This window comes from Dromiciops gliroides, chromosome 5, assembly GCF_019393635.1.
Source record: "Dromiciops gliroides isolate mDroGli1 chromosome 5, mDroGli1.pri, whole genome shotgun sequence".
Lineage (NCBI taxonomy): Eukaryota > Metazoa > Chordata > Mammalia > Microbiotheria > Microbiotheriidae > Dromiciops > Dromiciops gliroides.
In genome coordinates this window covers 211080334-211102649 of record NC_057865.1, presented here as the reverse complement: position 1 = coordinate 211102649, position 22316 = coordinate 211080334, and the positions used below count along the sequence as shown (strand labels likewise).

General features: G+C 36.1%; 1 protein-coding gene across 1 annotated transcript in view; it reads left to right on the top strand.

Annotated features, from left to right (window-relative positions):
* Window positions 1-15351, top strand: part of FAR2 (fatty acyl-CoA reductase 2) — a 160062-nt gene extending 144711 nt beyond the window's left edge. The window contains exons 9-12 of the mRNA XM_043969308.1: window positions 6066-6237; window positions 9059-9188; window positions 12304-12431; window positions 13889-15351. Of these exons, the coding sequence (XP_043825243.1) occupies window positions 6066-6237; window positions 9059-9188; window positions 12304-12431; window positions 13889-14051 (593 nt within the window). The 3' untranslated portion in view covers window positions 14052-15351. The remainder of the gene's footprint in view (window positions 1-6065; window positions 6238-9058; window positions 9189-12303; window positions 12432-13888) is intronic.
* Window positions 15352-22316: the final 6965 nt, after the last annotated feature.

Here is a 22316-nt window from a genome sequence, read left to right as displayed (position 1 = left end):
TCAGGTCAAAAAAATCCATCTATCAGGTCCATCACCTCTCTATCAAGACATAAGTAACATGCTTCATCATAGGTCCTCTGTTTGGTCATTGATGAAAGTGTGTGTGTTTATAACTACATACAGTGACTGGTTTTGTGGGTACATGAGGACAGTAAAGCATAATCACTATTCCTACCCACAATATATACACATAAAGGAGTATGTGATTTCATCTTAACCTGCAGCCACTTTAAGAGCCTGGTCCTCTCTGCAACTCTCCACAGGTCACAGGCTTGAAGGAAACCTCAACAGAAATGCCAAAGACTAAACCTAGAGTTTTCAGGTCAATTATATATAAATTTACATGTATATGTTAATATGTAACAATATAATGTTTTAAAATTCATACTGTATCAATAACAAAACGATCAAGTATACATGAACAACTATTGACCAATATGCTTATTTTTTCCATCTACACAAAATTTTTATTCAAATAATCATCTAATCTCAATTGGAGAACATTCATCAAAGGGTGTAAGTATGGAAAAAGTAAGCTTTCACAAGAGATATTCTACATCGTATCACATCTTTATCATTTCACAATTGGATGAAAGAAATAAAGGATATAAAGTCCACTTGTGTTTATGAGTTAGAAAAAGTATTTGATCAAATCTATTTGAGTAGTGTATTTAACTTTCTTTTTCCTAGGTTCATGAGATCTTAGTTCCCTCTCTCTGCCTCCTCCATGCTTATATAGTTTTCTCTTGATGTAGCTGAGTTAAGAGAAAAACTAATTGCCTCACTCTACTTCCTCATTCTTTCCTAGTCTATTTCCTTTTCTCTCCCTTTTCTTTCTTTTAAAATAATATAAATCAAAAGAAAACTATTCCTATGACCTGAGTTTATTTTTCCCTGTTCTCTCTTTGCTGTTCTTCACATACGACATTCTATCTCCCTACAATAAGCATTTTTCACTGGCTGTCCCTCATGCCCAGAATGCATCTAGCCCTAAGATCTAGTCTCATATCTACAATTGCCTATTAGACATCTTAAAGTGTATGTCCAGGAGACATCAAACATGACTTAAACAACTCATTGTCTTTCTCTTCCAAATCCTACCCTTTTTATAACTTCCCACTTACTTTCAAGGATACCACTATCTTCCCAGCCATCCAGGCTCATCCTTGACTCTCACTTTCTCACCCCTCCATATCTAATCGGTTGCCAAGTTATGTTGATTATACCTTCCTATTGTCTTTCATATATGCCCCTCTTCACTCCTCTGACACTGCCACCACTCTGATGCAGGGCTGCATCACTGCACACCTAAACAATAGGATTCTAGTTGGTCTGTCTGCTTCATCTCTCTCCACTCCAGTCCATCCTCCACTCAGCTATCAAAGGGATCTTCCTTTAGTGTATTTGATTTTTAAAGTCCCTTCCTATCTTTGCAATCACTTATTCTGTTATCCAGTAACACTGTCCTCCTTGCTGTTCCTTGTGGAGCAATGACTTGCCCAGGGTCACACAGCTAGTAAGTGTCAAGTGTCTGAGGCTGGATTTGAACTCAGGTACTCCTGAATCCAGGGCCAGTGGTTTATCCACTGCGCCATCTAGCTGTCCCCACTCCAATGCATTTTCACTGTTTCCTGTTCATCCTGCTTCCTGCCTTGCCTGGCTTCTTTCAAGTCCCAACTAAAATGATAACTTGTACAAGAAGCCTTTCCCAGTCCCCTAGTGCTGTCTCTCTGAGATTATCTCCATTTTATCTTTCATATATGTATGCACATACATGTTTGAATGTTGTCTTCACTATGAACACCCTGAAAGCAGAAGCTGTTTCCCCTTCTTTCATTTTTTATTTTGTAGCCCTACTCCTTAGCACAATACACAGCCCATAGTAGGTGTTTAATAAATGCTTGTTGGCTTGACTTAATTTAGGTTAGTCAATTTGAAAAGTTTCTGGTAGAGGTTTTATGTTTGGCCTTGTGCAGTTTAACATTCTTTATCAGTGAGGCAGATGACTTGCTTATCACATTTGCAAATGATACAATATGAAAATTTGCTAGACATGTCTAGGTAGACCTAGACATTGAGTAAGGATCCAGAAATACTGTAACCTATTATAATAGAACATTAGTCCAAAGTGAATAAGATGATTGAGGTTGGGGAGGGTTAATGGACCCTAATTTCATTGGTGTAGTGAATGCATTTGGTAATTTGTCCATAACTTACAGTCTTTGAGAGTTGCCTGAGGCACAGAAAGGTTAAAAATAATTTATCTATGGTCATACAGCCAATATGTGTCAGAAACAGGCCTTGTACACAGTTTTCTGACTTTAAGGCTAGTAGGAAAAAGGTCTTATAACTGGGCTTAAAAATCAATTTCACAAACACAAGATAGGGGAGACATGAAAATAGTTCATCTGAAAAAGATCTGGGGATTAATGGACTTTAAAGTTGATATGTCAGCAATATATGACACACACAAAATATCTACAACAGTCAGGTTGCATTAAGAAAAGCAAAGTGTCAGGACTATGGAAGTGAAAGTCCTGGTATACTATAACATTCTTTTTTTTTCCATAAAAGTATTTTATTATTTGCCAGTTACATGTAGAGATAGTTTTCAACATTTGTTTTTATAAGATTTCTACTTTCAAATTTTTCCCCCTCCCTCCCTTCCTCCCCAAGACAGCAAGCAATCTGATATAGGTTATATATGTACAATCACATTAAACATATTTCTGCATTAGTCATGCTGTGAAAGAAGAATCAGAGTAAAAGGGAAAAACCTCAAAAAAGAAAAACAAAAAAGTAGAAATAGTATGGTTCAACATGCATCTAGATTCCATAGTTCTTTTTTTCTGGATTTGGAGAGCGTTTTCCATCATGAGTCCTTTGGAACTATCTTGGACCATTGTATTGCTGAGAAGAGTCAAGTCTATCACAGTTGATCAACACACAGTGTTGTTGATACTATGTACAATGTTCTCCTGGTTCTGCTCATCTCACTCAGCATCAGTTCTTGTAAGTCCTTCCAGGTTTCTCTGAAATCTGCCTGCTCATTGTTTCTTACAGCACAATAATATACTTTAACATTCTGATCAGACCACATCTAAAGTGGCAGGTTCATTTCTTTTTGCCAGTCTGTAGTATATCCAAAGAGCAACTAGGGTGATGAGATGTTTATGATTCAGCCATATGAAGAAAAATTGAAGGCACTGGGAATGTTTATCTTGAAGAAGAGAAGATTTGGGAGACATATGATAACTGTCTTTCAAGAACTTAAAGGAATGTCAACTAGAAGAGGGATTAGACTTTTCCCCTTAGCCCCAGAGGATAGAACTAGGAATAAAGAGTAAAAGTTGCAGAATAGCAAATTTTTGCTTTGGTGTCAACACCTAATACTTTAAACTATTCATAATTTATAAATTCATACATGCAGTATATATGTATGTATAAATATATACAACATATATAAATTTATAGCATTTTCTTTTAATTGTCTTCATATTATAACCTTCTAATAATTCAATTCAATTTAATAAACATTAAATGAGTGCCTTCTATGTGAAAGGCAATACTGTTAAGTGGTAGATGTTAAAAAGCAAAAATTAAACATTAAGTTTAATGAGCTTATGTTCTGCTGGGGAATACAAAGTATATGCAGATAAGGGAATATAAGGTAATAGGAGGAGGAAGAGAGCACTAATAACTAGGAATATCTACAAAGGTTTCAAGGAGGAGAGAGTGCACTCTAAGAATCAGAAACAGTCTATGCTTATGAACAAAGATGGGAGATGGAATGTCAAGTTTGGCAAACAGTAATAAACCAGTTTGAGAAGCACAATATTGAGAAAGATAGGTTGGAGCCAATTAATGAGTATGAGTAAAACTATTATTATTTTTGTTATTTTATTATTATCATCAATTAAGAGAACCTTAATTGATAGACAAGGAGTTTCCATGTTACCCTGTAGGTTATTAGGAACCACTGAAGATTTTTGAGCAAGTAAGTGACATGGACAGGCCTATACTTTAGTAGTATTATTATGCCAGCTTTATAAGAACAGAAAACACGAGAAAGCATGGGATTAGATGGAACTTTTCTTAATATAAACAATATCTATCTAAAATTAAAAGCCAGCATTATCTGTAAAGGGGATAAACTAGAGGCTTTTCTAATAGGATCAGGGTAAATTAAGGATGTCCATTATCAATATTAATATTCAGTATGGTGTTAGAAATACTAGCTATAGCAATAAGACCAAAAAAAAAGGAAATTGAGTGACTTTAAGCAAAGAGGAAATAAAATTATCACTATTTGCAGATATAATTGTGGTTCTCAAATAAAAAAACTAACTGAAATAATTAAGTCTTAACAATGTCTTAGAATATTTTTAAAGACATGTAAATCATTAGCATTTCTGTGAATTACCAATAAAATCTATCAGAAAGAGAAAAAGAAATTGCATTTAAATAACTACAAATAGTCTTGGAACCTGCCAAGAAACACACAAGTACCTTATAAACACAATTACAAAAACACTCTTTACATAAATACTCATATAAGTAATTGGAAAAATATTAATTGTTCATGGGTAAGCCAAGACAATGTAATAAAAATGGCAATGCTACCTAAATTAATTTACACATTCAGTGCCATATAATCAAACCAGGATTACTTTATAGAGCTGGAAAAAATAATAGCAAAATTTATCTAAAGGAAGAAAAAGTCAAGAATATTAAGGGAAATGACTTTTTTAAAATGGGAAGGGAACCTGGCAGTACCAGATCTCAAACTATACTACAAAGTTGTAATCATCAAAGTGGCACTGATTAAGAAATAGTGAGGTTGATTAGTGAAACAGATGAAGTACTCAGTATATAAAAGCAAAGAAACATAGTTGCCTAGTATTCTATAAACCCAAAGATCTCATCTACCGGGACAAGAATTCTCTATATAACAAAAACTGCTGGATAAACTAGAAAGCAGTATGGCAGAAACTAGACAAGTTGCTAATGGATACACGATTTGGACATAAAGTGTGACAAATTTGAGCATGGAAGAAATTACCTGTCAGATCTATGGCTAGAAGAGTTCATGGTCAAAAAAGAGATAGAGAGGTTCACAGGAAATAAAACGGACAATTTTGATTACATAAAATTTAAAAGTCTGTGTACAAACAAAATTCAACTAAAACTGGAAGAAAAGCAGAAAATTGCCGGGGGGAGAGTCTATGCACTGAGATTTTCTGGTAAAGATATATAAGGAGCTATTTCAAAAGTTTAAGAATTAAGAACCATTCCCTAATTGATAAATGACCAAGTTATATGAATAGGCAGTTTTCAGAAGAAAAAAATCTAAGCTATCAATAATCATATGAAAAATGCTCTAAATCACTAATAGTGAAATGCAAATTCAAAATACTATGAGATTATGCCTCATATTGTGACAAAGGGAAAATTTAAAAATTCTGGAGGGAATGTAGGGAAACAAAGACTGTTTGCACTGTTAGTAGAACTGTGAACTGGCCCAGACATTCTGCAAAGCAATTTGAAACTGTGGCCAACAATCTATTTTGTGCATACCCTTTGACTCGGTAATATTGCTACTAGGGCCATGCCCCAAAGAGAGCAAAGAAAGAGGTAAAGGACTAATATGTACATTTTTAAAACAACTCTTTTTGTGGCAGCAAAGAATTGGAAACTGGAGGGGGGGGCAGGGCTCATCAATTGGGGAATGGCCCAGCTCTTTGAATCAGTGATATTGGCCTCCTTGTTGTTCTCCACACAAGACACTCCATTTCCCAACTTGGAACATTTTTTCTGGCTGGAATTCCATGCCTGTAATGCTCTCCCTTCTCATCTCTGCATTGTGGCTTTCTTCAAGTCTCAGCTAAAATCCTACTTCCAGCAGGAATGAAGACTTTCCTGTAATTCCAGTATTGATTACTTTCTATTTATCCTGTATATAGCTTATTTCTATAGTGTTTGCATGTAGATTGTGAACTCATCAAGGGTATGTATTCCAACAAATTTGGTGTTATTGATTGCTTTCTCTGTCTACTGTTTTCCAGGAGTTCATGTCTTAGCCACTTTTGAAAAAGCTCCCCTTGAGAAAGCATTTAGGAGGCCAAATGCTGACTTCACAACCAACAAATTCTCAACTTACCTTTGGAATACTATTAGTCACATGGCTCCAGCAGTGATGTACGACTTTTATCTTCGTCTCACAGGAAGAAAACCCAGGTGAGAAGATAAACTATTCTGAAAAAATTGTCAGGAAACTAATTCATGCTGAATGAGTTTGGAACATATTCAAGGTATAAGCACCCTTCAGATATGAATAAAGAAAATCAGAGAATGTGATGTAATGGAAAGCATACTGAATTTGGAGAATGATTTAAGCAAGTCATTCCAACTTTTCCAGTTTCAGTCTTCTCATCTATAATGAGGATTATGCCATCTGTCCTACCTGTTTCATAGACTGTGAAGATAAAGGAGTCTTCCTTTGAAGTATATGAAACTGGTTAGAAAAGTACAAAATATTATACAAATGCAAAGTTTTACTATTATTGTAATTATCAGCTTTATGCTACCAGAAATAAAGATCTTAAATAGTGTTGCCACTTCTATTGGTCCTTTTGTGAAGAATGGCATCTTTCTCTGCCTCTGGTTCATTGTTTAGCTACTGATTGATTAGAATGAGTGTAAATAGTAATTGTTTTCTGTTCTGGCCAGAAACTCTGAGGATCTTCCCCATCTTTGGGGTGGTAAATTGGGCCATCGTTTGTCTCAATTCTTACCTAATCCTTAGTCATTGAACGGGCATGGCCTCAGACAAACTGAGCCCTGGGAAAGACTTTAATTCAGAAAGGCCAAGGTGACCCACTGCATCCTGGGTCATCACTCATCATCTTGACCTTTATGTTGCCACTGGACTCATGACTCTAGAGGAAAGAATGAAGTTGATGACATTGTACAGATCCCCTTCACTCAAATCCAATTCTTGTGCAAGTCAGAACATCAAGCTCCTGATATCATTGGTCCTCTTCAAGAACAAAGGATGACCAACAATAATCCAGCTATCTTCCTTCCTCAAACACAACACTCCATTTCCCATCTCCATGCCTTTTCACTGGCTACTTCTTATGCCTTGAATATTCTTCTGCCTGATCTCTCTCTCTTCTGGCTTCCTTTTAAAAGAGATGGGAGTGTCTTATTTATGGAACAGCAAAAAGGCTAATGTCACTGGATTAAAAAGTACCTGTCAGAGAATAAGGAAAAGAAAACTAGAAAAGGGGGAAGGAAGGTGGAGGAGCTAGATTAGAAAATGAATGCCAGAGCATTTTGTATTTGATGTTGGAGTCAATAGGGAGCCATTGGAGCTTATTGAGTAGGGGAACGACATGGTCAGATCTGTGATTTAGGAAAATCACTTTCATGGCTGAAATGGAGATGGATTGGAGTGAAGAGAGACTTGAGGCAGGCTGACCCACCCAGCAGGCTATCATAATAGTACAAGTGGGATGTGGTACCTGAGTGGTTGCAGTATCAAAGGAGGGAAGAGATACTGCAAAACTGAAATTGTTTTCAAGGAGAAAAGAGTGATCATCAGTGCTAAAGGCTACAGAGAGTTCAAGAAAAATGAGGACTGAGAAAAGGTCACTGGATTTGACAATCAAGAGATCTCTAGTAATTTTGGAGGAAAAATTTCAGAGGAATGATAAGGTTATAAGCCAGGCTTAAAAAGAATGAGAGGAAAGAATGTGGAGGTACCTATTGTTGAGGACCTTTTCAAGGAGTTTGGCCAGAAAGCCAGAAGAGATAAAAGATAATAATTACCAGGGATGAAAGGATCAAGTGAGGGTTTATTGAAGATGGGAGAGACATGGGCATATTTATAGGCAGTAGGAGATGAGCCAGGAGACCAGTAGAGACTGATGATAAGTGATAAGTGAGGGTGATAGAAAGGGGCAATTTGTCAGAAGAGACAAGAAGAAATGGAACTGCTTATTGAGGGATGGATCTTAGTAAAGAATTGAAGAAGGGAGAAGAGGGAGCTCTCAGTAAATGGACTCATTTTTTTCTGTAAAATAAGGTTTTCAGCTGCGGGCAGGGGGAGGAAGGGGAGTCCATGGGAGTTTTGAGGAAAGATGAAAAGGTTTGGCAGAACTTCTGTAAAAAGTGGGATAGAGAGTTGATAAGGAAATTGCAGAAGGATTGCCTAGTAGCAGTGAGAACCTAGTTGAGGTTGTATAACATAAATTTGTAGTGGACCCAGTTAGAACAGTTATGTGATTTTCTCCACCTGTGTTCAGCAGCATTTGTATTGAAGTGAAAGTGGTAGATGGTAAGATTCATCATTCAAGACTGAGACACAATCAGTGTTATAAGGGTAACAGAAAAATATTTTAAGGCTGTATTATGAAAGCTGGTTTACTTCATGAATACTAAATGAAGTTGCAACTTCTACAAGATGGGTAATTATGCCCTATAGCCCATATATTGGATCTCTTTTTAAATCTGTAATATTACATAATGTTATAAGGAGATGAGACTTTCCTAGTCTGGATAGAGAATTCTCTTTTCCTACTAAATTCAAAGAATGTGTTGTATGTGTGTGTATGTATGTATATTTATGTGTATGTATTTGTATATATCTAGTAAAGGTAAAAAGGTAAGTAGATGGAACTATTTTTATTATGGCTCTGCTACTCAGTATGGCAGCTGTATACTGGAAAGGAATGAAAAGCAAAAAAGAAATGGGGCTATAAGAAAAATGAGAATAAAACTAGCATTTAAAAGATTCATTCCAGTTCCTTCAGCTAAGAGGGAATAACTGGAGAAATAAGAGTAAGAGTTCTCACATAAATCCCTACATATTCTTGAGAACAGTTCAAGGTAATCTTAGTGTTTTCTTAAAAATAATTTGTTTTTCACAGTGTGTGTTGCAAAGTAGAAGTATTTCTCAAAAAAGTCGACAGATAAGCAACTATAGTATGATAGAGTATATAGTATGGTAAATAAGTTACAACTTAGATTTATTTCTGTTTGATCTCTGCTTCAGAATGGCAAAACTTATGAATCGCATGTTGAAAACCATTTCCATGTTGGACTATTTCATCAATCGCAGTTGGGAATGGAGTACATACAATACAGAAATGTTAATGTCTCAGTTGAGTAATGAAGACCAGAAAGTAAGTATTGTTTTGAAATTAAAACCTCATTAATTTGGATGTCAATAATTTAGAATTTATGATGATTTGACCAGAATTGGCTGCTCAGTGTAGAAAGGTTTTTCAAAGCAAAAAAATTAACAATATAAACAAAATTACAGGGAATTACAGAGAACAAGCTACTAGAAAACAAAAACATTGCTGGAATCACCAAACTACTCCTGTCTCTTAACACCCCACCCAACCCCATTGTGGTTTGTTTTGTTTTGGTTTGGTTTGATGAGGCAATTGGGGTTAAGTGACTTGCCCAGGGTCACACAGCTAGTAATTATCAAGTATCTGAGGCTGGATTTGAACTCAGGTCCTCCTGAATCCAGGGCTCTATCCACTGTGCCACCTAGCTGCCCCCCATTGTGGTTTTTTTTTATACTTTTTTTTTTTAGTGAGGCAATTGGGGTTAAGTGACTTGCCCAGGGTCACACAGCTAGTTAAGTATTAAGTGTCTGAGGCCGGATTTGAACTCAGGTACTCCTGACTCCAGGGCCGGTGCTCTATCCACTGCGCCATCTAGCTGCGCCCCCCCCCCATTGTGTTTTAAGAAATAATGAGAGACATACCTATTAGACTGGCTAATAGAACAGAAGAGGAAAATGACAAATATTAGAGGGGATGTGGAAAAAATGAACTGATGATGGAATTGTTAACTGATTCAGTCATTCTGTAGAGCAATTTGGAACTATGCCCAAAGATATAAAACCATGCATACATTTTGACCAGAAATACTACTACCCCCAAACCCCTATACTTTATATCACCAATACTCTTTCTCAGAGTGCCTACTGTAACGACTGGAATAACGCCACCTGCTGGAGACTTACTGTAGAAGAGTTCCGCCCATGAAGCAAAGGTCTTTGAGGGCAAGACCAGGAGTCTTTTCTTTGGCGTCAGGAAGTGACGCGGGCTAGTGGGAGGAGGAAGGAAGAGACTGGCGCTTGGGCTCACTCTCTTTCCTCTGGACTCTGGTGGAGAGCGGAGCTAGAAATGTGCTCTCCCTTTAATAGATAGGAATCTAGGCCTTTCTCTCTCTCTCTTTACCAAATTCTTATTCTCCTTAATAAATGCTTAAAAGTCTAACTCTTGCTAAAGCTTATAATTTATTGGTGACCACTCATTAGATATTTTAGACAGTTTAGCTAGAATTTTAGCCCTTACAGTTTAGCTAGAATTTTAGCCCTTAACATGGGCAAGTCACTTAACCCCAATTGCCTCACCATAAAAACAAAAAAACCCAAACAAAAGTGCTGGGGATATAAAGACAAAACTAAAAAATAGCCTCTGCCCTTAAGGGAATTACATTCTACTATACGATATTTGCCTACTACCATTACAAGCCTGATACCCTTTATGGAGTACATTTACTAAGTATGTATTCAGTATTGATGTGTCTGAGAACCTGAGTAGATTCAAGCTTCCTCATAGGCTAGTTGTCAACCTAGAAGAAAGTCTTTCCCTTAGAATTTTGTCATTAATCCTTCTCTGGTCAATATCTGTGGTTGGTTTCAGATAATGATATTAAAAATATGTTTACCAAATTTTGTGGATTGCTAAATTACTGTATAACAGAAAAAGATTCAAAAAAAATCTCAACAATATGCCAACATTAGAACAATATGCCAAATCTAAAAAGTTTACATTTCATTGAAATAAATATAAAGTCTTAGGCTAAAAAAAATGAACTGGACAATAAGTATGTGGAAGAGACATGGCTGAGTCATTAATGGAAAAATAATCAAAGAGTTTTAGCTGACTGCAAGTTCAATGAATCAATAGTGTGATATCACAGCCCCAAAAGCTAATGTGTTCTTAGCCTTCCTTAATACTATAAAGAATCCAAGCAGGAAAAATAATAATTTTACTGATCTCTGTGCTATTTAGACTGTATCTGGTATTTTGTTTTGGGTTTTTTTTTTTTGCAGGGCAATGGGGGTTAAGTGACTTGCCCAGGGTCACACAGCTAGTAAGTGTCAAGTGTCTGAGGCTGGATTTGAATTCAGGTACTCCTGAATCCAGGGCCAGTGCTTTATCCACTGCGCCACCTAGCTGCCGCCCCTAGACTGTATCAGAAGTATTGTGTTCAGTTCTTTTTCATTTTTAAATTATTAGGGTACAATCTCAACCTTATCAATTACACACCAAAAATGCCACATCTGAATAGCTCTTAATATATAATCCTATATCTTATTCTTTGGCCTCAAAAATAAGTCTAATACCTCTCCACATGACAGCCCTTCAAATTTTTTTTAATAGTATTTTATTTTTTCCAGCTACATGTAAAGACAATTTTTAACATTCATTTAAAAAATTTTTCGAGCTTCAAATTATCTCCTTACCACCCCCTCCCAATTTGATATGGGTGATGTATGTGCAATCATGTAAAACATATTTCCATATTAGTCATGTTATCAAAGAAGAAACAAGGCAAAAGAAAAGAGCCATGATAAAAAATAAAGTGAAAACTGTATGCTTTGAGCTGCATTCAGACTCATCAGTTTTTTTTCTCTGGATGTGGATAGTATTTTCCATCATGAGTCCTTTGGAATTGTCTTTGAAATCCTTCAAACTCTTAAAAGTGACTATTACAAAACTGCAGAATTTAGAGTTGGAAGCCATCTAGTCCAATTTATACCCAAAAGGAAATCTTATTTTAACATACCAGACATGTAGTCATTCAGCCTCTCCCCTAAACATCTCAAAAGAGGGGGAAACTACTACCTTCCAAGGTAATCAGTTCCACTTTTTTTATAGCTCTACTGGTTAGGAACTTTCCCAAAACCAAACCCACTTCATTTAACTTAAAATTTTCCCCCAATTTACCCCTTTAGCCATTAACCTTTTCTCTCACAGGTCTTAGGTAGTATTTAAATAACAATTCTTTAATGTATTCAGTTAGAGCCATCCATTTCCTCATCTCCTTCTGAATTCCAGCCTTCAACCATTACCTTTAATCTTTCCTCAAGCAAGAAAAAAAAACTCTCCATTCTACAAAACTTGGGAATCTCATATGTATTTAAGTCAATGTTGGATTATAACATTACTGTCCAACTGTTCAATCTTTGCAACTATTATTTCCTTTAAGTTATTCAACTTTGATGTGCGCCACTTGAATTGGTTGGAGTACACTGAAAACTATTGCTTGGGAATTAAGAAATACATACTGAAAGAGGATATGGCTGGGATTCCTGCAGCAAAGCAACATTTAAAAATGTAAGTGTCAACAGTCAACCAACAATAGTTGTTGAGTTCCTATAATGGGCTGGAAACAATACATAACAGTGTCTGAAAAATTCAAAATGAGAGGTCTAGTGAATAAGTATTAAAGACTTCAAAAAAGGAAGAAAACACCTGTGGGCTGATAGGATAGGGTTTGGATATTCAGGGGAAAGGCAGTTCCAATCATGTCTGTGTTTATGTATTAATGGTTGAGGAAGTAAAAGGAGCAAAGGCATGGAGGTAATAATATGCAAAGCTTGTTTATGGGATAATGACCAAATGGAGCAAGATGGAACAAGAAGTAAAACTGGAGAACAATGGAAAATATAGTTGAAAAGGAAAGTAGGTTGAATCAGTGTGAAGGGCCTTGAATACTAGGCTTAGTTGGGACTTTATTGCTTAGACATTAAGAAGCCACTTAAAGTTTTTGAGCAGAAGAGAATAACATTAACATGATAAAATATTTTTATATTTGTTTGCCAAAAGTTACATACAAAAGATGGGAGAGGAGACAGAATAAAAAGAGGGAAGCCATTTAACAAGCTATTATTAGCATTGAGGTAAGAGGTAATAAGAACCTGAACCAAAGTAGCAGCAGTAGAACTTGAAGAGTAAAGATATATGAGGTTATAAGGAGAAAATCTATAGACTTCAATGACTAATTTGGATGTGGGGATCGAGGAATATAGGAAGAAGTCAAAGTTGACTCCCAAGATTTTAAGCATATTAAGGAAACTTCATGTGTCCAAGACTGTACCTGAAAGTCATGCAAAGGTTTTGTTTTTTGAAAAGGAGCAATAAATCTAATCTACTAATATTCCTATTGGAATTATTTCCCCTTGGAAATAAATATTCCAGGAAAAATATTTTTGTTTAGTATAGGATGAGATAAAGGAATAGTTACAAGTCATCTTTTTGGTTCTTTCAAAAGTTAACAACACTGCCATAGAGTGAACAGAATACTGAGGATTAACTTGTCTCTGTTGTACTGGGATAGAGCTAGTCATTATTGTTTAGAGAACATGAAATAAAAAGGTATTCCTAGACCCAAGGCAAAAGTTCAGATCAGGTGCTGACCCTCTGAAAATTAGCTAAGGTTCAATTCAGTAGAACGCCACCAGCCTAAGAAAAAAATCTTGTTCTTAATTGTTAGTACCAAATTCCTGAATATATCACACAAATTTCATTTTACAAACCAGACACATTGATGCTATCACATGTAAATAAACTACTTCCAGCATGCTAGGCACTTTGAAAACATTAATTTGTTTTTCTTACAGCTTTTACTTAAGAATGTCTTAGTCCTGTGCCCCTGATGAGAAGGGAAACATTCTTTGAAATGTAATCCTACATACTGTGTAGGTGCTCAATAAATACTGGGGTAACTATTAGGTTTAGAGTAGACTAATTTGTTTCTTTTTTTAAAAATCACATGTCTTTCTGTTCCTCAGGCTCAGAAACATTTACTACCTCTTTAACACAGTGCTCTTCCTCATCATCTGGCGCTTTTTCATTGCAAGATCACAGATGGCTCGGAATATATGGTACTTCGTGGTGAGCCTCTGCTATAAATTTCTTTCCTACTTCAAGGCATCTAGCACCTTCAGGCACTGAGAACAATAAAAATTTACCCATCTTCTGTTGAGCTCCTCGAACACAAAAAACTGTGGCTATCAAGCATTAGAAATCATGCAGGAACTTGTCCTTTTACAGGGCATATGTATATGTAGTCACACATTCATCTCAACTCCTATATTGTGCTGTATCTTCCAGAGGATGCCTAGTGAAATAAAACCTCACTGCAATCTCTTAAGCCATAATCATGAATTTTGCCAAAAAAATGATCCTGGAATAATTTTCCAATACTGTATTTGAAATTTCTATGTGTGGAACAACATAATTTCTTTCTCCCTTCTAACTTTGATGTTTTTTCTGTACTACATTTTGATGTCAAGCACAAAATATATACAAGAATAGAGTTGAAAATGTGAATTTTTAAGAGAAAGGTTACACTGTGGCACCCTTCTGGGGATTAAATTTAAAAGTTAAAAATAAAAATAGGCAGAGGAGAGCATATTCTCAATTCACTAACAAGTGCTACAGGAGAAATTGCTAACCTTTTAATTTTCTCTTATTTCCTCTCAAATGTGATTAATATTTTCAAGTCCTGGTAGAAAAGTTTTTCAATATTACTAAGAAAAAGACACGTCTTTGCATTTGGTATACAGGTTTTAACCAAGATTCTGACTTTATGTAATTTGGATTTAAATACTAGTATTCAAATTCCTTTTAATCACTACTCCCATAGCAGTTTAGTACTTTTTTAAAAACTCTCTTCCCTAGCCTTTCCTACTATACCACTGTGCTATCTATAACTACTTTCTCTAAATCCTATTTATATTTAAGCCTGTTCAGTTGTTACTTCTTTTTTTTTTTTTTTGCAGGGCAATGAGGGTTAAGTGACTTGCCCAGGGTCACACAGCTAGTAAGTGTCAAGTGTCTGAGGTCATATTTGAACTCAGGTCTTCCTGAATCCAGGGCAGGTGCTCTATCCACTGCACCAGCTAGCTGCTGCCCCCACTTCAGTTAGGCCAAATGGTGGGAGTGGTTTTCAAAGATATATCTAAAAAACATGTCCCAACTGAAAATTGTGAAATATTATAAAGGTATTAAGTAAAGCAGGCTTTGAAACTAAGTGTTTAGTCATAGTTCTTAAGGGAGGGGAAAGGGTAGAGGGAGCAGGCACTTATTCCACACCTGCTAATTGAAAATATTGCTCTATTTATGAGTAACCTGATAGGACTAGCTGACCCAGTGTTAAGTGGACTATGTATAGAGGAAGAGGTTACAGTCTTCAGTAATAAGGGACATCAAACTACCTTTGGGTATAGTGATAGGATTTGGGGTTTTTAAAAGTTTATTATATTTTTAGGTGGAATGGGAACAAGCAATTTTTGATTATTAATAATATCAAAATAACTAAAATTGTTTTTCAAAATTATGCTATAGCATTTGCTTTTCCATCTTTCTTAGTAATCAGTGCTTTCCTAGTAATCAGTGCCACTCACTCCAAAAATATTGATTAATCATATGATCATAGATTGAGCATAAAGAAACCTTAAAGTTATCTATCCCAATCCTCACATTTTAAGACAAGGAAATTGAGGTACAGATAGAGTTAGTGACCTGCCTGGTAAGTGGCAGATTTGAAATTCAAACCAAAGTCCTCTGACTCCAAACTAGAGTTCTCTGGGGTAGAATGAATGAATAAAATAATTTATTAAGCGCTTACTATATATGCAAAGCCCTGTGCTAAACTGGGGATATAAACAGAAAAGGCCATCCCTGCTCTCAAGGAGCTCACATTCTCTTAGGGAAGACAACACACATAAAGATTTCAGATGATCCTTCTCCCAAAAATGATAGCAATTTCTGGATGTTTAACTTATTTGACAGTGCCAAGGACTTTGGTGGCAACAACTTTCTTTTCCACAACCACAAAAGAGCGACGATCCAAATAATAGCTAAATGAAGAAAGAATAACTTGGGCAAAATATAGTAATAAAAATAGCTTCTCATTTACATTCAAATATTGCAATAATATGCAACAAGATTAGAGATCTCTGCAGGGCCCAAGAAGTAGCATGGCATAATAAAGAGCCTATTTCAGAGTTCAAGCCTCACTTCTAACACATTGGCTACATCACCCTGGGCAAGTTACTTAATCTTTATGTCATAAATAACACTCTAAGACTAAGTCACAGAGAAGGTGGGAATCTGCATTGGTAGAGGTTTTCTCATTCAGTTTTCTATACCAATGAAATCAAAGGTCCAGTCCCTGGGCTCCACAAGTGTCCAATCTATTAGGAAAAGGTCAAAATTTCCTCCAATCCTATATTCCAAGGTATTTAATCCAACTCTGAGTCAAAGCATCTAGTAAGCAATCTTTGAGTTTCTCGGGTGCTGTCTACAAAAATATACAATAAGAAATAACCAGAAATATTAAGGATTTTTTAAAAATCAAATTTCACTGGGATGGGTACAAAAGTTTTAAGAAAATAATGGTTATGCCTTTTGATTACTATGTTCAGCAATTTCAATAATCTCAGTAATCAAATAATCATATTTTTACTTTTTTGATTAAGAAAAAATGAATAAAAATGAGTATTACCTCTCTTCTTCCAGTGATGTGTCTTTATTTGTACTTTTTATACAGGTTTTTCAGGGGGGAAAATACTTTTCAAAACATACCCTCAAAAAAAAAATCTAAAAACTTTTTTGGCTTCCCAAAGACTCTCTCTCTGTATGACAGTTTTGAATATTTTATTTATCATTAGTTTCCATATCTAATCTCCTAGATTACAAATTCCTTCAGGGCATAAACATCTAGCCAAAATTCTGCTGTATCTTTATTCAGGCTCTCAATACCCCTTACCTGGATTATTGTAGAAAGATCCTACTCATTTCCCCATTTTTTATTTCTCCCCTCTGCAATCCATTCTTCATATACTATTCCTAAATAATTGTCCTTATAACTCAAAGGTTTCTTCATGTCACAAAATTTTAGTTTCCCATTCAGTACAAACTTCCTAGTCTGGTATGCAAGGCCTTCAAATATTTGGCTTCAACCTGCCTTTCTACCCTTATTTCACATTACATTCTAGACTTCTGAATCTAACCTTTCATAATCTACTTCCACTAAGCCTCCCTTCCTCTATTCCTCCCTCTAAAAACGATCCTTCCCCCAACTGCTCCTACCATTGTTTGACCTCTTTTATGTACTTAATCATTTAATCAAATTTGCCTAGGTTATTCCTATATCTTTCTGAATGGCCAGAGGAGCCTAATGGCACTACTCTGACCTGATCTGTCACACAAGGCTGATTAGCTTAAGGCTTAATTGCAACTGGTTCTACTTAATGTGAGATGCTGGAACTGTTCCACAAACTTGCTGATATGGTAGTTCTAATTTAAACTTTCTCATCCTGTGAACTTCCAAATCCCCATTAGAACTGGCCTCCCTGGTTCCTAATTAGGTAAATTTTAGAGAACTTTCTTGGCTATCGGTCTGTCCATGTTCCCTGACTTCATTGTTTCAGAGTTTAGCTTCTATATCAGGCCTTTGACTTGAGCTCCCAATAGTTTTGGGTCTTTGACTTGAGCTCCTAATAGCTTTGGGTCTTTGACTAAAGGACATACCACACTACATGTTTGGATTTCCATCCTGTATGCTGCCTCATAGAACAGTGGGAGCAAGGGAGGCTGCATGCATCCTCTCCCTAACTGAATTAATGTTATCCTAAAACATAAGCTTGCTTGTGTGAGTATTAATAATCGATCTTAAATCTATTCCAGTGTGCTGTGTCAAAATCTGTATGACACTTTTCCTTACTAGATTATGAGTACCTTTTGAGAGTAAAGACTTGTCAACATTGTTCAACTTACTGAAGAGAGAACTATAATAGACAACGGAGGTACAAATAATGTTTGAATAAAACATGAATCCTGCCCTCAATGATCTTAGTCTAGTAGTGTGTTAAATCACAAAGAGGTAACTATTAAGATGCATTATGAAAGTACATTAGACAGAAGCAGCAGCAGTTTAGGGAGTTCTCAGCTTATAGATAGTAAGGAGGTCAGGCAATGAATCAGAAAGAGATTACAAGGGACCCTTTGTTGGCAGTAGGTTCAGCTGGCACTGATTGTAAATTCCTTTGCCTTTATGCACTTCTGGGTCTCAGTTGCAGGGCGGAGGGGAGAACATACAATTGGTCACAAGGGAGCAGGGGCCCTGGTCAAAGTTCCAGGGACAATAGGTGTACTATATAGGTTATAGGGAAGTAGGAGCCCTTCTCCGGTAAAGACAGAGTACAGAACAGGAGAGCAGTGACCACACCTCTCCTGGGAGCACATCACTTTAGAAGCACTAAAAACTTTCAGACATCCAGAAGTAGCTCTGAAAATAGCAAAACAACAACAACAACAAATTCTAAAGTTTGACACAGTGCCTCCCCATACCTAGGTAACCAAAAACAATTTTAACATAAAGTTCAAAGTCAAGAAACAGGCTGGGAAAATGAGCAAACCAAAAAAAAAAGAATTTGACCATAAAAAGCTACTACAGTGAGAAGAAAAAAAAAGTACATAAACCCAGAAAAAGACAATAATGTAAAAATAGTTATAAGCAAAGCTTCAAAGAAAATTGCTAATTGGACCCAAGGCTATCTAGAATATGTGGAAGAGTTAAAGAAATACGAGTGGTAGAGGAAAAGTTGGGAAAAGAAATAAGAGTGATGCAAGAAGATGAAGAGAAGTAAAAGAAGGACAAAAAATTTTTGAAGAAAATTAACTCCTAAAAAACAGACTTGGCCTAATGATAAAAGAGCCATAAAAATTCAGTTTAGGAAAAAAAAACTTAAAAAGCAGAATTGTCCAAATAGAAAAGTTACAAAAACTCACTAAAGAAAATAATATCCTTAAAAATCAGAATTGGGCAAGTAGAAGCTAATGACTCTTTAAGACTTCAAGAAACAATAAAACAAAGTCAAAAGAATGAAAAAAAGGAAGAAAATGTGAAACATCATTAGAAAAATAACTGAGCTAAAAAATAAATTGATGAGATATAATTTAAGAATTACTGGTGCTGCCCAAGATGGTGGAGAAAAGGCAGAAACCTGCCTCAGTTCACTTAAATTCCCTGCCAAACAACTTTAAATAAGACTTCAAAATGAATTTGTTGAGCAGCAGAACCCACAAAAGGACAAGATAAAGTAATTTTCTATCCCAAACTACTTAGAAAGACTGCAGGAAAGGTCTGTCTCAATCAGATAAAATGGGCAAACTAGTAGGAGACTTCTAGCCCCATTATAGTTCAGAGAACAAGGCCCCAGCCCCAGCACAGCAGGCCAATGGCACAGTGGACCAGCTGTCAGGCCTCCAATCCCCTGTGCAGTAGGAAAGCAGCCAGGCCCAGAGGCCTAAGTCCAGCAAGCCAGAGGCCCATGCAGGAAGCTTAGGACCGTGCCCCCTATGACCCAGGGGGCAAACAACTTTAAATGTCATTAAAATAGGTTGAGAAAATGAGCCAAAAAAACCCCACAATTGACCATAGAAAGTTACTATAGTGACAGGGAAGGGCCAGACACAAAGTCAGAAGAAAACAATGTCAAAACGACTATAAGTGAAGCCTCAAAGAAAAATGTTGATGTGTCTCAAGCCCCAAAAGAACCCCTGGAAGAGTTCAAAAAGGATTTTAAAAATTAAAGATGTAAGAGAAAAATTGGGAAAAAAAGATGAGTTATGCAAGAGAATCATGAAAAAAGAATCAACAGCTAGGTTAAGGAAGCACAAAAAAATGGAAAAAAATGGAAAAAATTGTAAAAAAAATTCACCGAAGAAAATAAATTCTTAAAGAATAGAACTGGCAAAATAGAGAAGGTACAAAAATCCACTAAAGAAAACAACTGCTTAAAAAGTAGATGGAGGGGCAGCTAGGTGGCACAGTGTATAAAGCACTGGCCTTGGATTCAGGAGGACCTGAGTTCAAATCTGGCTGTGTGACCCTGGACAAGTCACTTAACCCCAATTGTCCCAACCCCCCCCCAAAAAAAAAGTAGATAGAAAAGAAGGTACAAAAGTTAACTAAAGAAATAATTACTTCAAAATTAGAACTGGGCAGGTAAAAACTAACGACTTTCTAAGACATCAAGAACCAATCAATAAAAATCAAAAGAACGAAAAAATAAACAAAAATGTGAAATCTTATTGGAAAAACAACCAACCTGGAAAATAAATTGAAGAGAGATTATTTAAGAATTATTGGACTACCAAGAAGTCATGATCAAAAAAAGAGCCTGGACATCATTATTTCATTATCAAGAATTATAAATTGCATATAATAAGGTTTTTTAAAAGATGAACTATTTGATCCTAGTCAACCAAAAGCCACTGTGATTTACTGAAAAATCACTTGAAGACTTGAGGCAGGAAGACTAACTGTGAAGCTAACAGCATACTAGTATGGATAAGAGGTAATTTAGCACTAGCACTAATTACAGCACTAGTGCTGTAGCTATGTGAAGAGAGGACAGATGTGAGATGGGGAGACAGAACCAAGATCTGGTCATTGGAAAGATGAGATATGGGGTGAAGTAGCTTAAATGAGAAGCTGAATATTATACCTTAAGTCCCAAAACATGGATGACTGGAAGGATAGTCAAATGTAATAGGGGAATCTGGAGGATGGATGGGTTCGTGAATATAGAATGAGTGAACGAGGTCATAATTTGCTCATGCCTGTTCGTCCTGGGACACTCACTGTCTGACAAAAAAGTTCATTATTTTCAAGCAGTTTGCTGTAATCATGAGATTTGGAGAGGTAGAATATCCTCAATATCACTTGTATAGAGTACCTCATGATAGTCCTTTAAGGGTCCTGAGTCCAACAGGCTCATAAGTAGAAGTTTATAAGTAGGGGGACTAGAGTGGAAGATAAGGGTAGGTATGGTTGTTTGTGATGAAGACAAACTCCACAACTGGTTTAAATGTTCTAACAAAATTTCCTAGTTTTATACATTATATGTATTTAAGGGTAAATGGAAATCTATCTCTATAAATTACAAATAGTCATATTCTTTAAAGAACTCATTCCTAGATTTGGTATTATCAATAAAAACAGGTACTCTCAAGTTGGAAAGGAAGCCAACATTTTCATTGTTCATATAAAATTGGGCCTACAAAGGTAAAATTACAAATTGAAATTTTAAAATGATAGTTAAAATCTATTACCCTTTATGTAAGGTCACAGCAACCAGGAGCCCACTGCACAAAGTGCTTTGATCAATACCTGAAGAGTTACTACATAGAAGAGGAATTAGTATGATACTTTTGAGTTTCTGCAGATCTTACTGAACTTCTAGAGGTTAAGAGATCTCACTGGGATCTCTCCCTATGGTTTTTGTCCAGTATGGAGAAATTTATATGGTCCTAGAAGGCAGATCTAACCAAAAATTAACAATGCAAAACCAGAATAGGACAACTAATTTTGAGTTCCTCATCACTAAGGGTCTTCAGAGTGGGAAAACTATTAACTAGATTTCGGGGAGGGAGGACAGGGCGGGAAGGAGTGTCAGAGAAAACTTTTCTTGAAGTGGCATTAGTTTACCTTCTAAAGGATACAAAGAAATTCAAAAGCCCCTTTTCTTGACAAATACCCAGATTTGGGGGTGGGTGGGAAGGGAGGGGTGAATGAAAACTAAATTTTAAAACAATCGACTTTTAGTGTATATTCTTATGTAGTATTATCTGTAAAACAACAACATGTAATGACCAGTTTCTGAAAAATATTTAGTATTATGCAGCATGAGGACAGGACACTAAACCAACATTAATGAGAATTATGCTTTCAGTTGTTTTTTCAGTGGTGTTCATGATTTTTGCATCTAGTCAGTCTCTTGCTTTTTGTTGTTGTTTCAGTCACATATGACTGAGACTCCATTTGGAGTTTTCTTGGCAAAGATATTGGAGCGATCTGCCATTCCCTTTTCCAGCTCATTTTTACAAATAAGCAAGACAGTTAAGTAACTTTCCAGGGTCACACTGCTAGGAAGTGTCTTGAGACAAGATTTGAACTCAGTAGTACTGACTCTAGGGCCAGCATTCTTTATCTACTGTGCTACCTAGCTGCCCCTCTTGCCTAAGTCATCTCTTTAAATAATGAGAATTCCTTGCTGAGATGGCAGGTCAGGCTTAGAAGTACGGCTTGTACTGACAGTATGTTAAATTTTCATCTGTATCAAATTGACTATGTTGGGATTAGCAACATTCTTCAACCCACTCAGACTCATACTTATAAGAATTGTTCCATATTAAAAGAAATGT